The sequence below is a fragment of the Sceloporus undulatus genome, chromosome 2 (assembly GCF_019175285.1).
Source record: "Sceloporus undulatus isolate JIND9_A2432 ecotype Alabama chromosome 2, SceUnd_v1.1, whole genome shotgun sequence".
NCBI classification, from domain to species: Eukaryota; Metazoa; Chordata; class Lepidosauria; order Squamata; family Phrynosomatidae; genus Sceloporus; species Sceloporus undulatus.
Genome location: NC_056523.1, coordinates 43,456,184 through 43,472,126, shown reverse-complemented (window position 1 = coordinate 43,472,126; position 15,943 = coordinate 43,456,184). Strand labels below are relative to the sequence as shown.

Here is a 15,943-nt window from a genome sequence, read left to right as displayed (position 1 = left end):
AGACTAAAAGAAGAAGGGGGGTTAGAATAAATAAAGCTTGAAACACATACTGCTACAGATAAGAAGAAATAAAAAGAGAGATGTAAAGAGGAGGAGACAACTAATCACATTCAATTTTAATTCAATCAAAGAACTGAAGTTATCTCAGTGGCTACTTTGTAAACCTTCCCTCTCAAACATCATAACTGTTATTTTAGTAAAATTTGTACCATTTGAATGAACAGTATTGCTGCAAGAATAACTCAGAATTAAGTAGAATTTGGAATTTTCCTTCCAGCACTTGTTTTTTTGTGAGTTGGTGAAGAAAAAACGTAAGCAAAAGGACATAAAGTTTCAGTTAAAAACATTTCCATGCAGCTGTGTCCAAACTGTTGTAACACAAGATGAACTTACTCACAGTAGATAATTAAGTTGACATTACGTGGGGATGTAAGCACTGTAACTGGAGACAAGTAAGAGAAAGAAGTAAAAGAGGACACTGAGATTAGAGTCTAGACAAAGAAACAATATTGAGAAAGTATAAAGATAAGTCTAAAGAACACAGGAAAAAAAGAGAAAGGAGGATATTGAAGACATTGAATAAACCAAGGCAGAAGAGGACGCAGAGACCAGAAGCCTATAGAAGAGAAGACAAGGCAAGAAAAAGAGGACACTGAGACCAGAGGAGCCTATAGAGAAAGAGAAACTGTGGAAAAAGAGAGACGCTGAGAGGAGGCATCCGTAAGAAAGAGAAGCCAAGCAGAAAAAAGGAGGACATTGAGATCAGAAGTCTAGAGAGAAAGAGACCAAGGCAGAAAAAGGAGAACACTGAGACCAGAGAAACCTATAGAGAAAGAGAAGCCAAGGCAGAAAAAGGAGGACACTGAGATCAGAGAGCCTATGAGAAAGAAAAGCAAGGCACAAAAGGAGGACACTGAGAGGAGGCATCCATAGAGAAAGAGAAGCCAAGGCAGAAAAAAAGAGGAACATTGAGATAGAGGAGTCAGAGAGAAAGAGAAGCAAGGCAAAAAGGAGGACAGTAGACCAGAGAGCCTAGAGAAAGAGAACCAAGGCAGAAAAAGAGGACATTGAGACCAGAGAGCCTAGAGAGAAAGAGAAGCAAGGCAGAAAAAGAGGACACGGAGACCAGAGGAACCTAGAGAGAAGAGAAGCCAAGGCAAAAAAGGAGGACACTGAGAGGACGCATCCATAGAGAAAGAGAAGCCAAGGCAGAAAAAGGAGGACACTGGAGATCAGAGGAGTCTAGAGAGAAAGAGAAGCCAAGGCAGAAAAAGGAGGACATTGAGATCAGAGGAGTCTAGAGAGAAAGAGAACCAAGCAGAAAAAGGAGGACACTGAAAGGAGGCATCCATAGAGAAAGAGAAGCCAAGGCAAAAAGGAGGACACTGGAGAGGAGGCATCCATAGAGAAAGAAAAGCCAAGCAGAAAAGGAGGACATTGAGACCAGAGGAGCCTACAGAGAAAGAGAGGCCAAGGCAGAAAAAGGAGGACACTGAGACCAGAGAGCCTATAGAGAAAGAGAAGCCAAGGTGGAAAAAGGAGGACGCTGAGAAGGCATCCGTAGAGAAGAGAAGCCAAGGCAGAAAAAAGGAGGACATTGAGATCAGAGGAGTCTAAGAGAAGAAAAGCCAAGGCAGAAAAAGGAGGACATGAGACCAGAGGAACCTATAGAGAAAGAGAAGCCAAGGCAGAAAAAGGAGACACTGAGATCAGAGGAGCCTAAAGAAAAGAAACCTAGCAACAAAAGGAGAGTTGAGAGAAGAGGTATCTATAGAAAAAAGAGAAGCCAGGGTAGAAAAAGAGGACATTGAGAGGAGACATCTATAGAGCAAGAGAAGCCAAAGCAGAAAAAAGGAGACGTGATAGAAGAGGCATTCATAGAGAAAGAGAAGCCAAGGCAGAAAAAGGAGAACTGAGAGGGAGGCATCCATAGAGAAAGAGAAGATAAGGCAGAAAAAGGAGGACATTGAGATCAGGGGAGCCTATAGAGAAGAGAAGCCAAGGCAGAAAAGGAGGAACATGAGAGGAGGCACCATAGAGAAAGAGAAGCCAAGGCAGAAAAAGGAGGACATTGAGACCAGAGGAGCCTATAGAGAAAAGAGAAGCCAAGGCAGAAAAAGAAGGATAGGGAAATAGGAGAAGACCTATAGGAAAGATTGTGAAGGAACAATAAATTTCAAGTTGATAAGGAAAAAAAAAAAAAGCAGAAAACAACCCATTGATTGGAAGATTTGAGTCAAGAGGGGCGTCTACAGAGGGGGGAGAAAGGAGGAAATAGATAAGAGGCACCTTTTACAAATATTGAGAAAGATAAGAGATAAACTGAAAAAGACAAATAAAAGAAAGAAGTCACTGTATAGCAAGTAGATATTGGGAAAAGAGGATTTCTAGAAAATAAATTTAGGAGGCTACCATAAGAGGCGGAGCAATAGAGTGAGAAAAAAAATTCTCAAAAATGAATACAAGAAAAACTAATTAGATTCGACCCAACAAGGAGACCATCCTGGAAGCGACCCAAAACAGATCAAGCATCTGTATTAGAGGAATTAAAGGCAATGTACTATGACATGAAAGAGGATAAAAGCACTTAAAAAAGATGACTGCTATGCGGAAGGAGATAAAACAAGAAATTCGTCAAGAAAAAGGTCAGAATAAGGACATAAAGGAGCATAGGAAGGCAACAGAAGACATAAGACAATGGAGGTGAAAATAGAAAAAATTGATGACAAACAATAAAAAATAATAAAAAAAGTATTAGACATAGAGAAAAATTATAAAAGATACAGATGAAAGAGGTTACAAGATCTGAAACAACGTGAAAAGCATCAAAATCAGAGGATAAGAGAAATGAGGATCTATACGAATATTAACACCATTGTTGGCTGACTACATGAATGCAGACTTAGATCAATTTAAATGGGAAATCAGTAAAAATTTTCAGGATAACTCCAAAATTGCACAACAAAGGAAATTGCAAGGACGTGGTAATTACTTTACTAGGAAAAAATTAGGGACGAGATCATACAATTAAATTACGAACATAAACTAGAAGCAGACGAGAGGAATAATATATATAAAGATATCCCAATTAGAATTTTGAAAAAAGAACGATTATAGACCCTTAGTTAATCACTAAAGAGAAACAACATCAATTATAAATGGGAACGATTAGAGGGAGTGACATTAGATATATTCAGAAATCTTCAGGATTACTTCAGTCATGAAAATGAAAGACTTCATCAAAAAGCACAAGAAGACATGAGACAGAAACAGATACACTGCAAAAAGAGGAAGACGAATCTGAAGATCTGAGAATACATCTGAACCGAAGTAAACGATCCAGAACAGAGGAGAAGGAAAAGACCAGGAGGAAGAAGAAAATAAAGTATAGAAAGCAAACTCAGAAGAAAAAACAAATTAAAAGTAATAGACTAATAAAGAAAATATGCAAAAAATAAAATATTATTTTGGAATGTGAGGGGAATGACTCTCCCCAAAAACAAAGAAAGATTTCCAGTATCTGGGCAAACACAGACCAGATATAGTATGTATTCAGAAACCCATATAAACGAAAAAGACATTCGATTTTTGAAAAATAAAAAATTGGGTATGAATTTATACGGCTAGCTCACAAAGAAGAGAGGTGTAGCCATCTATGTGAATGACAAATATAAAGTAAAGACTTATTGTTGATAAAGATGGAGATATATCGGAATAGAAGTAAATTTCTTAGAAGATAAATATATGATTGTAGGATTATATGCACCGAAGAGAAAAAAGATCCTCTTGTAAACTAATAAAGAACTAGTGCAACAATTATGAAAAAACTTGATAATGGGGGACTGGAATGGGGTAATCTGTCCAGAATTAAATAGAAAATCTGAAAAAAAAGATAAAAAATCACAAGGAAGATTGCCAAAATCTTTGAGAACTTAATGGAAGAACAAGTACTTATGGATGTATGGAGATTTAAATATAAAAAAGCAAAAGAATTTACTTATTTTTCCGAAAGACATCAAAGTTGTCAAGAATAGATATGTTTATGGCTACAAAACCTCTCTGTAAAGACATTTTGAAAGGGATTGCCATCAGGGCAATACGACCACTCCTATAGAGATAACGTTAAAGAAAAAACAGAAGAATTTGCTTGGAGACTTAACATCAATACTTCAGAAAGAAGAATACTGGATAAAGGAAAAGAATATTGAAATTTTATTTAAAGAAAATTTGAAAGAAGAAACTGAAATAACTACTGTATGGGAGCATCCAAAGCTGTTATTAGAGGTTTCTCTCATACAACAAAGCATTATTTTGAGGAGAAAAAAAGAGCAAGGATAGAGAAACTGTATAAGAGCTAGACAAAAGAAAAAGATTAGCAAATTAAATAGGAGTAACACACAAAAGAAATTAAAACACTGAAAAAGCAAATTGATTGAAGAAAATGAAGAACTACAAAGCAAATTGAAGTTTATGAAACAAAGGTTTTTCGAGCAAGCAAACAAGCCTGGAAGGTGGTTCGCCCACAGATTAAAAACATAAAGAACGTAATATCATCACGGAAATAAGAACGAAAGATGCAAAACTAACAATGGACCAAACTAAAATAAAGAAGAGTTCCAAAAGTTTTATACTAAATATATAAGGCCAACGAATATCAAAACAAAAGATTGCAAACTTTATTAAAAAAACAATTTAAAACCATTCACTGAACAACAAAGACATGCTTAATGAACGATAACAACATCAGAAATAACAGAAATAATAAAAAGAAGCAAAAAAGGAATTCACCGGGCCATATGTCTCCCTATGGAATATTACCAAAATTTGAAGATCAACTGACTCCCCATTTAATCACCTTTAATGCTATGGAATTTGCAAGTTCCCAGATACATGGAAGCAGGCCAATATAGCCCTTTTGTTAAAAGAAGATAAAGATCCAACAGACACTAGAAATACCGTCCTATATCACGGCTGAACGCGGATTATAAAATATTTTCAATATACTGGCCGACAGGCTTAAAAAGATTCTCAAGGATTGGATACAGGAAGATCAAGTGGGTTTTCTCCCACATAGACACTTGAAAGACAACATCGTAACATTATTAACGTGCTGGAATATTTTGAGTATCACAATGAAAAGAAACTGGCTCTTGTATTAATGGACCTAGAGAAAGCATTGACAATGTAAGCTGGGACATATTACACAACATGCTAGAAATGATGGAAGCAGGTCAAAAATATTGTGGTTGGGTCAGAGAAATTATACAGATCAAAAGGCGAGGCTGATAGTGAACTATGAGAGAACGGAAGAATTTAAAATATCAAAAGGCACCCGACAAGGTTGCCCCATGTCACCCTTATATCATTTTTGTTTTAGAAACTTTAAATAACAGAGTAGAAATGATGAAAATGAAGGGGAGAAAGATTAAGAAATATGAGTATAAGTATGATCTTTGCAGACGACTTGGTATTTGGAGGATCCAAGCATAGCATGAAAGCATGTGAGAGTACACTTTTAGATTGAATTGATTTCAGGGTTAAAGGTAAACAAAGACAAAACGACAATGATAACGAAAAATATGTCAAGAAGGGAAGAACAAGTTCTGGAACAAATAAGTGGCTATAAAGCAGATAAGAAAGTAAAGTATTTGGGGATAACTTTGAAAACAAAAGTACAGTCTGTATCATAACAACTATAAAAAAGTGTGAATACTGTAAAGAAAGATCTAGCTAGATGGGAGAAGTACAATTGTCTTTGTTAGGCAAAATTTCAGTGATCCAGATGAACGTTCTCCCTAAGCTCTTATTTTTATTCAAACTATTCGATTCTACATTCTTTCAAACCCCTAAAAATTTGGCAAACAGAAATCCAAGATTTGTGTGGAATAACAAAAAGGCTCGAATTAATATGAAAATAATGTGTGATAGCAAAACAAGGGGAGGTCTAGGTTTACCGAACTTAAAAGTATATATTTGCTTCTGCTTTGAATTGTATCTCTGATTGGATTCTGTTAAAAGATGAAGGCTGTTGAATTTGGAGGGGGGAACATGAGGTATGGCTGGCATGGCTATGTATTCTACGAGAAAGATAAAATACATAGAGACTTTAAGAATCATGTTATTAAAAAAGCTTTGAGAATGTAGGAACAAACTTAAACCTAGACTATGCATGAAAATACCTTATGGTGTTCCCCACACGAAGCATTTTGGGAAAGAAAAAATCCCCAAACAAAATGGTTACGATATCGGATTTAACAAAGGAAATACAGGATGACATAGAAATGAAGTCTCAGGAAGAACTTAAGGACTCAGGAATCTTTTGTCATTGGTATTTATTTAGACAATTGAGGGAAAGGTGGAGAATGGATAAAACTGGTCGGAATTCAAAGAAACGATCAGATGCGGGGAAGAAAACACTTTAAAGAGAGAAAAAGAAACTAACCTCAGATATTACAGATGATAATGGATTGGAAAGAAGAAGAAATAATCAGACATTCAATGGTGAAAGGTCTCAAAATATAGGGCATAATTTGGAATATAAAAAATGGGAAATATTTGGACAAGAAGTATAAAGCATACAGTTAGCCAGGAGCTCAAAGAAAATGTATATAAGATGATTTACAGGTGGCATTTGTCACCAAAAATTGTCTTCATGTACAAGAATAGCAATCCTCAATGTGGAAATGCTTGGACAATGTGGGTCTTATTTTCATATATGGTGGACATGTGATATTGCGAAAAAATTTTGGTTAGAAATTCACAAAATCTAATGTAAATAGAATATAAAGTGCCTTTTTCACCAGAAACTTTCTTTGGGTAGTTAGATGATTCTAGAAAAGCAACATGGTAAATTTCTCTTTTATTGTTTCTCTTGTGCTAGAATAATTTATGCAAAATTTTGGAAAAAACCACAAGCTCCATCTATAGATAAATGGTTTGTAAACTGTATGAAATGGCAGAGATGGATAATGAACTGTGGAGGAGAGATAAAACGGAGACTGTGTATATCAAGAATGGGAAGAATTTTATAAGTTTTTAGAGATAAGATGGAATAAGGTATTGATAACCAAAAAGATAGGGATTGAAATATAAACAGCACTTAATCTTGTTACAAAACACTCTCTCTTTCCTAAATATTTAAAGTTCTTGTTGGCAGAATGTTATGTATAAGAAGGAGTTACGGTATAGGCTACTCTAAAGATGTATTTTCTAGGTAGCAAAGAAGATCAACAATGTTTTTTTTTTTTGGGAATCAATATAACATAAGGACAGATCCAGGTGAAGGAACTAAGAAGGAGAACACTTCAAGATAAAACAAGATGGAAGAAAACATCAGAACAAGCCTCAAGTAGTATAGGAAGCTAATTTATGTTATATGTAGTTTTAATAATGCAGTCTGGGTGTGGGGGGTGGTCTATTGTCAAATTTGTAATGTGTGCAATGTTTGTTTGTGTGGAAAAGTTAAAAAAACATTAAAAAAATCGTATATAAGAAGGGCAGACGTATTATATTTGGGCTTATATAGTAATAGATAGTAGGTTTGACATAAATCAGAAACGACTTAAAGGCACACAACAAGTATGGCTTCCCCTTTCAACATTTCTGCTTTTTGACAGTGCTCTCGTCCCTAATCCATCAAATAAGCGGGGGAATACGGTATGGGATTGCAGTCCAAAAACTTCTGGAAGGCCACAGTAGCCCACTCTTCTGTAATTCTTTCTTTTGCTGTGGCTCATGTCAGGGGACAGTTTAGGAGCAGCCATCTGTGGTGGGCCCATCAATAACCCTATTTTAGTGGCTGCCAAGAATTGCTAATACCAAGAGATGGTTCTAATTAATACAAAACATTATGCTTTTTGACACAATGTGCTCAAAGTTCAGGGTTGAGAAAACATGATCCTCCAGATGTTCTCAAATACAGTATTTTCTTCATCTGATAAAGTGCGTGAAATGCTAAAAATGTAGGCTATAAAGAAAGTATTAGTCATTGCGGCAGAATTAGGAAAGTGGTCCAGAGGTCCCCAGATTGTTTTGTAAAGCCATTGTGGTGTAAGGGTGGTGGTGACTATGACTGCAGGAGACTAGTGTTTGAACAAATCTTGCCAAGAAAACCCCATGATAAAGTCACCTAGGGTCATCAAAGTTGGAAGTTACTTGAAGGAACAGAACAGGCCCTTCAGGGGTTTTTAAAATAAAATAAACAAAGAGGGCATATGGAGGGAGTTTTAAAAAATATGTATGAAAGGAAAGTCCTTGAAGGTCTTCAGGGGGAACAATATGCCCCTAAATCCCAACAGTTGCCCACTATCACAAGACTCTATTTTTGCAGGTGCCACAAGACTCCTTTTGCAGCAAAAGGCTAACATAGCTAGTCATAGGGAAAATATTGTACATGGTTTATGCAGTAAAGAAAAAAGATGAGAAGCTTATTTTGGAATCTCCAAGTAGTAGTATCCATATGTTCAAAATACTAAATGCTTATAAAATGTTCCAGGAGAACTAAATTAGCTTGTACTGTACTGAGAATGGTGTAAAGGGGAGGTATTTAAAGAAAACAGTTGTGTTGTCTGCTAAAAAGCAAAACAGTTAAGTGAAAGGAATAGTCACATGTCTAATGATGTGTTCATTTTCTCTTCTAAACATGTTGTTGTGAACGATGAGGTCCTATGGGGGACCTGTATTATATTTATTTATTCTATTTACATAACCAGAAATATGAGCAGCCCTTTAAGCTAACCAGGTATTTATTTTGCTTTTGCCTAGTGACTCATCTCAGTGCAGCAGAAGAGATGTGCTTAGGGAGCAGTTGTCTAGCCTTGTAGCTGATTGGCATTATGCACATCTGGATTTGTATCTAGAAATCCTAGATATAACCTGACTGGTGATTATCATCTGAGTTCTGTTACCATTACATTTGGGATCCCTCACACTGTAGAAATAATGCCATTTGATGCCACTTTAAGTGCTGCACTCTCCTATGGACCCTGGAGTTTTTAATCTTCACCTTTTCTGCCAAGGATCCTGGTGCCCCCGCCAAAGTACAAATCCCAGGATTAATAGGATAGAGCCATGGAAGTTAAAGTGGTGCCAAGCTACATTATCTACAGTGACTGCATCTGCCCACAGATATAACCCAGTCTGACACACTTTAACACCCATGTCTATGTTATGGAATTCTGGGAACTGTAGTTTGCTGAAACATTTAGCCCTCTGCCTGAGAGCTCTGGTGTGCAACAAATGAAAACCCCCAGCATTCATTGGCACTGAGCCATGGTAGTTGAAGTGGTGGCGACGGCATTATTTCTACAGTGTAGATGTACCTTTAGTTTGTTAGGTTTTTTAAAAATGCTATTGGAAACGTATATCCTGTCTAGGAGACTATTGTTGTGCAACTAGTTTGACAGTTCATAAATGGCAACCAGAAGACACATTTCCAAATGTAAATGACAATCCCATTGTCACAGAGACCAGTGTTAAAGCTCCAGATAGTTTCTATTTTACATTAACCTCCTTCAATGTTAAAAATTGATTTCCCATGTTCAACCCCACAGCCTGCAGAACGCCATGGACAAATGGCTACACATTGTTGTGGGGGAGCAGGTCCTGCTTGGGGTTCATGGAGCAGCATAAACCCATTGCAAGTGTAGCATTCAGGAGTGTTGCTTTGATGCCACAGGACTTCTGCATATCTGCGTGCGAAGTTTCTAAGACTGCGTCCTCACTGCAGGTATAATTTGGTTTGATACCACTTCAACTGCCAGGGCTCCATCTTATAGAATCCGGAATTTGTAGTTTGTTGTGGCACCAATCTCCTCGGACAGGGAAGGCTAAATGTCTCACAAAACTACAACTGCCAGAATTCCATAGCATTGAACCAGGCATTTAAAGTGGTGTCAAACTGGATTATGTTCTGCAATTGGTTGCAGCCATGATGGTCCTCCACCAGGGTTTTGGACTGCCACTCCCAGAAGCCCCAGCCAGCTTGCCAAGAGTCAAGAATCTGGGGAGCTGAAGTCCAAAACAAACAAACAAACCCAAGCCCTGGAAGGCCAGTTTTGGGAACCACTGTCTAAACCAGTGGCTCTCAACCTTTGGCTCCCTAATGTTTTGGACTTCAACTCCCAGAAGCCTCAGCAGCTTGTCCAAATGACCAGGGATTCTGGAGCTGAAGTCTATATGCCTAAAGGACCAGGTTGAGAACCACTGAGGTGCCACACGACTAACTACAGTTCCCAGAATTCCATAGCATTGAGCCATGGCATTGAAACGTGTCAAACCGGTGAGACCACTTTAATTGCTGGCTCAAATGCTAGGGAATCCTGGGAAGTGTAGTTTTGTGAGACGTTTACCTTGTCTGCCCGAGAGAGCCCTGGTGCCACAATAAACTACAATCCCTGGGTTCTAGCACTGAGCCAGGGCAGTTAAAGCAGTCTCAGAGTGGATTGTTTCTGCAGTGGTTTTGGACCACTAATGAGTCAGCTGACCGCTTTTCCCCAGGTCACGTGACTCCCACCAACATGGCTGCGCCCATGGAGAGACTTCTTGTGCTGCTTGTGTCTTGCTGGGCCTTGTGGCTCCGTGCCTGCGTCTGTCCAGAGAGCGGGGGGAGGGGGCCTGTGGCTGCACTGCCAGCCGGCAAGCGGCGGGGAAGGGGCGGCCAGGAAGTACTCCCGGGAAGCGGGGGCCTCGCAGCAGGAGCCAAAGAGAGGCCCAGGGTCAGAGGAGGAGAAGGAGGAGACCATCATGGGCGGGCAGGTAGGTAGGTAGGTGAGCAAGGAGGGGGAGGGGCTGGAGAGGGGGGCAGGGAGGAATGAATTTTAACTTTTTCCCAGTGCACAAATCTAGAACTTGGGCTACTTGGGAGTAAGCGCCACAGGACTCCTTAGGATTCAATGTGGTAGAAATTCTTTGGGCATTTAATTTAAAGCCAGAACCAGGGAGCAGGGATGGTAGCCAAGGGGTGGTGGTGGTGGTTCTTGGGGTTGGACCCCCCTTCCATTAGAAAAATGAATGGTGTGTGCTGTTGCGCCGCTGCACCCAAACCCCATTATAATGGTGCACTTAGTCTGACCCCCCCCTTCCTAAAATCCTAGCTACGTCCCCGCAGGGAGACCAGGGGCCCACTGGAAAGGGAAACATAGCTATTTTGCTGCAGCTGTTCCCAGAGGAAAACACACTCATCTCACCATATTTGCGCTTTGACATTTGCAGATTTGAGTCACAGATTGATTAGTATTTCCTGCATGGCAGAAGGGGGTTGGACTGGATGGCCCTTGCAGTCTTCCAACTCTACGATTCTATGATCTATGATTCTAGGACCTCCTCCGGTGCAACTCTATGGTCAACCTTCGCTAAAGGTTGCACTGAAAGACCTAGAGATTCCTAGAGAGAACACTCTACTAGGCCTTTGTAGCTCCTCCAGGGCATTCATGGCCAGTGTTTGTCGGACGCTGACCACAGAGTTGCCCTGAAGGACCTAGAGATTCCCAAAGAGGGTCCTTTCAGGTAAAAAATAGGGTGTTTTTGTTATTTGCAGTTTTCCATATTCAACGGGGTCTTATGCCCCTGACCCTAGCAAATATGGAGAGACAAATGTACATCCAAATACTGGGATCCCAGATCCCCAAAGAATCAGCCCTTTATAGTCCCTGAACAAAAAAACTACAAATCACATTTCGTTGGTTACATCTAAATTAAACCTTACACCACCCTGTATGTTCATTGGATGTCCAAATATTACATCGGGCGTACGTCCCTATCCTTCGTGGGTTATCCATCAGCCTTCCAACTTGACTTATGAAGGATACCCGCATCCACCTTAACAGTCCCTCTATTTTGTTTTTAAATTATGCTCTTGCTGAATTTAATGCGTATTTTATGTTTTAAAGGTGGGAGGGATTGGTGGTGATATAAATTCTTATTGTTCATTGTAATTTTATTTTTGCTGTAATCCTCCCTTGATCTGCACGGAGAGCAGGAAATATGATAAACAAATTATTGTTATTGTTATTATAAATTGTTATCTACGTATTTAGTTTCATTGTCCTCAAACTGCCCTTGCAGTACTTTCTTTATTTGGGTTAATATCCTGAGTTAGGCGCTACTTTTCCAATTGTTTTACATTCCAGAAGAGGCTTTGGCATGGACCTGAATCCATCGTCTGGCAACCTTTGCTTCTGAATACATTTCAATACTGTAATTTTCAACTCCTGAGCATAATAATAATAATAATAAACAACACAAACAAACAACACAACAACGATTTATTTATAGCCCACCCAATCACGAAGAATCAGGGCGGGTTACAACAGTAAAGAATTACTTAAACAAAATTCCAATTCAAATCTACCCTCTACACAAACATCTGGGAAATCAGTATGTTCAAGGGAACTTCAGCACTTTGAGACTTACTGAAAGAGAGAAGTGTAGTCGATTTGAGCTTTTGCAGACCTGAACCCACACAGCTGTGTTAGTCTGGAAAAACATAATCCAGTTTGAGACCGCTTTAACTGCCCTGGCTCGATGTTAAGGAATCCGGAGAATTGTACTTAATTGTGGCACCAAAGAAGACTCAATGTCTCAGAAAAGTACAGTTCCCAGAATCCCTAGCATTGAGCCAAGGCATTGAAGTGGTCTCAAACTGGATTATTTCTCCAGTGTGTTTTGGACCATTGTTTCAAGGGATCTTGCAGCACCTTTGAGACTATCTGAAAGGCAGAAGCTTCTTAAACGAGAGCCTATATAGCCATTCTAGTCTCAAGAATCAGCATGCCAAGGGATCTTGCAACCGAAAGAGAGAAGCTGGCTGCATGAGCATTCCTAGACTTGAGCCTCCATAGTCAGTGTTAGTTTGGGAAATCAAATTTTCAAGGGATCTGGTAGCAACTCTATCTGAAAGGCAGAAGCTGGGTAGCATGAATTTTTGAACCAATTTCTTTCAGGTAGTCTCAAAGGTGCTGCAAAATCCCTTTGCATACTGAATTCTGTGATACTTTCCCCCAATTAGCCGACAGTTTCGCTGGTGACCCTCCCTCCCAGCCACTTTTTAATGGATGTTCTTCCGGGTTTTCAGGTATTTGGGTTCATTTTCTCCTAGAGATAGCTAGATGACTGAAGGATGAAAATATTTTTCTTATTGTTTGTGATCACATTAATACTTGTAGTTTTTTCCCTGCACACATCTTCACAATCTTTGTTTATACTAGCTTGGCTAGCATGGTATGGAAACTAGAAACCTAGAACACAGTCAAAGGGATTATTGGTGGTTTCATCAATGCCTAAGGCTCTGTCAAGGCTGTGAGCTTTTCAGGACTTGGTTCTGCATTTCTGGAACAGTCTTCTTTTGTATCTATGACTAGAGGAACATCTTAACCATTTCATAAGAGCTGAAGACCTTCCTCTTTTAATTCCCCAAATTAAGCTTCTGAGTGTGCCTAAGGCTGCTAAGAAGAGTACCAACCGGGTGGGATTTTACCCAAAATACGATGAGTTAACATCTCAGAGATTGAACTGTGTCCTCAGCCACTGGATGACTGTAAGAAGTAATTTTGATGCAGTTGCCTAGGAACCAGAAACAGTCCCTCCAATCATCTGGCATTGCTGCGGACTCTGATCTTCCTCAAAAATGAATGGGAAATAAATAATGTTCCACATGGCAAGTGTAGCTTGATAATGCTTCATTTCTTGGGATGGAAGATTGTGTTTGTTTAACATTAGCAGAAACTAGCAAGTAAACTGAGTTTAGAATGCCTCCACTTAGTGTTAAAACAGAGCTCATTGCTGTGGCATGTTAACCAGGGTTGTTAGTCCTCAATTTTTTGGTAAAAAATAATTTAGAACATCAGCTTTCCTTTAATAATTAAAAGAGGGAGATTTTGTTTGAAATCATGGCAATGTAACATTAATGAATAGCATCTTTTTTGCAGTTAGATTACATTTTCCAGTCCATAATGCTACAAAGAGAGTTAAATAATAAATAAAAATAATAATATAATATTAGTGGTTGATCGAGGCAGGTAACAACAAACATGAAAATAATCACCACAAGCCACATAAAAGCATAGGACACTATAAACTCTTCCCTTCTTCCTCCCCCTTAATACCATAAAAATGACGTTCCCACAGCAGAGAGTAACATTCCAGGAGGTCAATTTGGGAATGCCTGCCGGAAGAGATCCTTTTTATTGCCTTCTTAAAGGCCTCCAAGATGTTATATGGCGGATCTTCTCCGGCAGTCATTCCAGATTTTTGGAGCAGCACAAAACGAAATATTGTTGTAAAAATGTGGTACACCGATAGTAGCAAAACAAGAGTTTTTCACTCTGAGGTCTCTTCATGACGATTTTAAAGGCACCCCAGTTTTCACAGTTTCTATGACAGAAGTTCTGTAATGCTTCTAAAGTCCACCTAATTAAGAGAATGGTACAGAAAGTACGGTGGTTTCCTGTTCTTAGTTGCTGACAACTAGAGGAAATATTCTGCCTTTTACTTACGATATGACCAAGCCCTATGAGGAACGCTTAGGGAGCTGGGGATGTTTAGCCTGGAGAAAAGAAGGTTAAGGGGTGATATGATAGCTCTGTTTAATATTTGAAGGGATGTCATATTGAGGAGGGAGCCAGCTGTGTTCTGCTGCTCCAGAGACTAGGACCCAGAGCAATGGATGCAAGCTGCAGGAAAAGAGTTTCCACCTCAACATTAGGAGGAGCTTCCTGACGTAAGGGCTGTTCGACAGTGGAACAAACTCCCCAGAGTGTAGTGGATGTCTCCCTCCTTGGAGGTCTTCAAACGGAGGCTGGATGGCCATCTGTCGGGATGTTGATTGTGGATTTCTCTGCATGGCAGGGGGTTGGACTGGATGGCCCCTGTGGTCTGTCCAACTCTATGATCTATGATCTATGACAGTGGAGGGTTATCTAGGGGCTGAAGAATAACTGATGTGGAAGGTTGAATCTATGCTCTTATATAGCTCTCACATATATATACATATAACTAGCATGTGCAAGAATCATAAGTTGCTAAACACAGTTTAGCTGTATTGGGTTCATCTATATCTCATGTTTGTAGCCTTCAAATACTTAAGCAGCTTTAAAAAAATTAATAGGCTATAGTTGCTCACTGCTTTACTCTTATAATTGTTTACCTTTTTGTTAGTGAAGCACAGTGTTTTGGAGTACGTGAAGAGGGGGGAAACTTTAATGTAAGACCAGACCAGCAGGAAGATGTTACTAAACTAGAGTTTAGGTCCAAGGCACACTGCAAAAAAAATCCAGTTGAGACTGCTTTAACTGCCCTGGCTCAATGGTATGGAATTCTGGAACTGTAGTTTTGTGAGACATTTAGCTTTCCCTGTTAGAGAGCTTCGGTGGCACAATAAACTACAATCCAGGATTCCCAGCACTGAGTCAGGGCAGTTAAAGCGGTCTCACTAATCTGTGGGTTATCTTAGGGTAGAGGTGCCTTAGATCTAAAGTGTCTGGCTCAGGAAAGGGGACTATTTAATGTGAACAATTTGTCATGCCATCTCATGCCTCTGTAAAAACTAGTACTTCTATTTGATGCAATGCAAATTTTCTGTCTCCAAAACCTTACAATACACTGTAGACTAGTGTGAATTACAGTCCCCTTTTCATGGGAATCCATTCTGGATTCCCCTGCAAAAAAAGAAAAGAAACTTGCATATATTCAAGCCCATTGGCTTGAATGGCTGCCCTTTAGCCAATGGGGCTGTCCCTCCATGAATAACCGAGACCGCGGACTTAAAGATTGCATCTTGTACTTCTAAATTGCCTCTAGGTGAGTTTAAGGGTATTGCCTCAGTACTGTATTAGGCCAATGCTAGATTTAATGTTTCTACTGATTTGTTTCAGCTGTACCACAGTAAAGTTGGCATACTCTATGAACCACAGGTTGAGGTGTTCTACATGGTTGCTTTGCATATTCT

At 39.3% G+C, this 15,943-nt stretch overlaps 1 protein-coding gene across 2 annotated transcripts in view; it reads left to right on the top strand.

Moving 5' to 3' along the window:
* Positions 1–15,943, top strand: part of SUMF1 (sulfatase modifying factor 1) — an 891,645-nt gene that overhangs the window by 774,331 nt on the left and 101,371 nt on the right. The window contains exon 1 of one of the 2 annotated variants that reach the window (XM_042448630.1): positions 10,624–10,755. The exons of the other annotated variant lie outside the window; for it this stretch is intronic. Coding sequence (XP_042304564.1) covers positions 10,744–10,755 — 12 coding nt within the window. The 5' untranslated portion in view covers positions 10,624–10,743. Of the gene's footprint in view, positions 1–10,623; positions 10,756–15,943 lie in introns of those variants that run through there. 2 annotated transcript variants of the gene reach the window in all.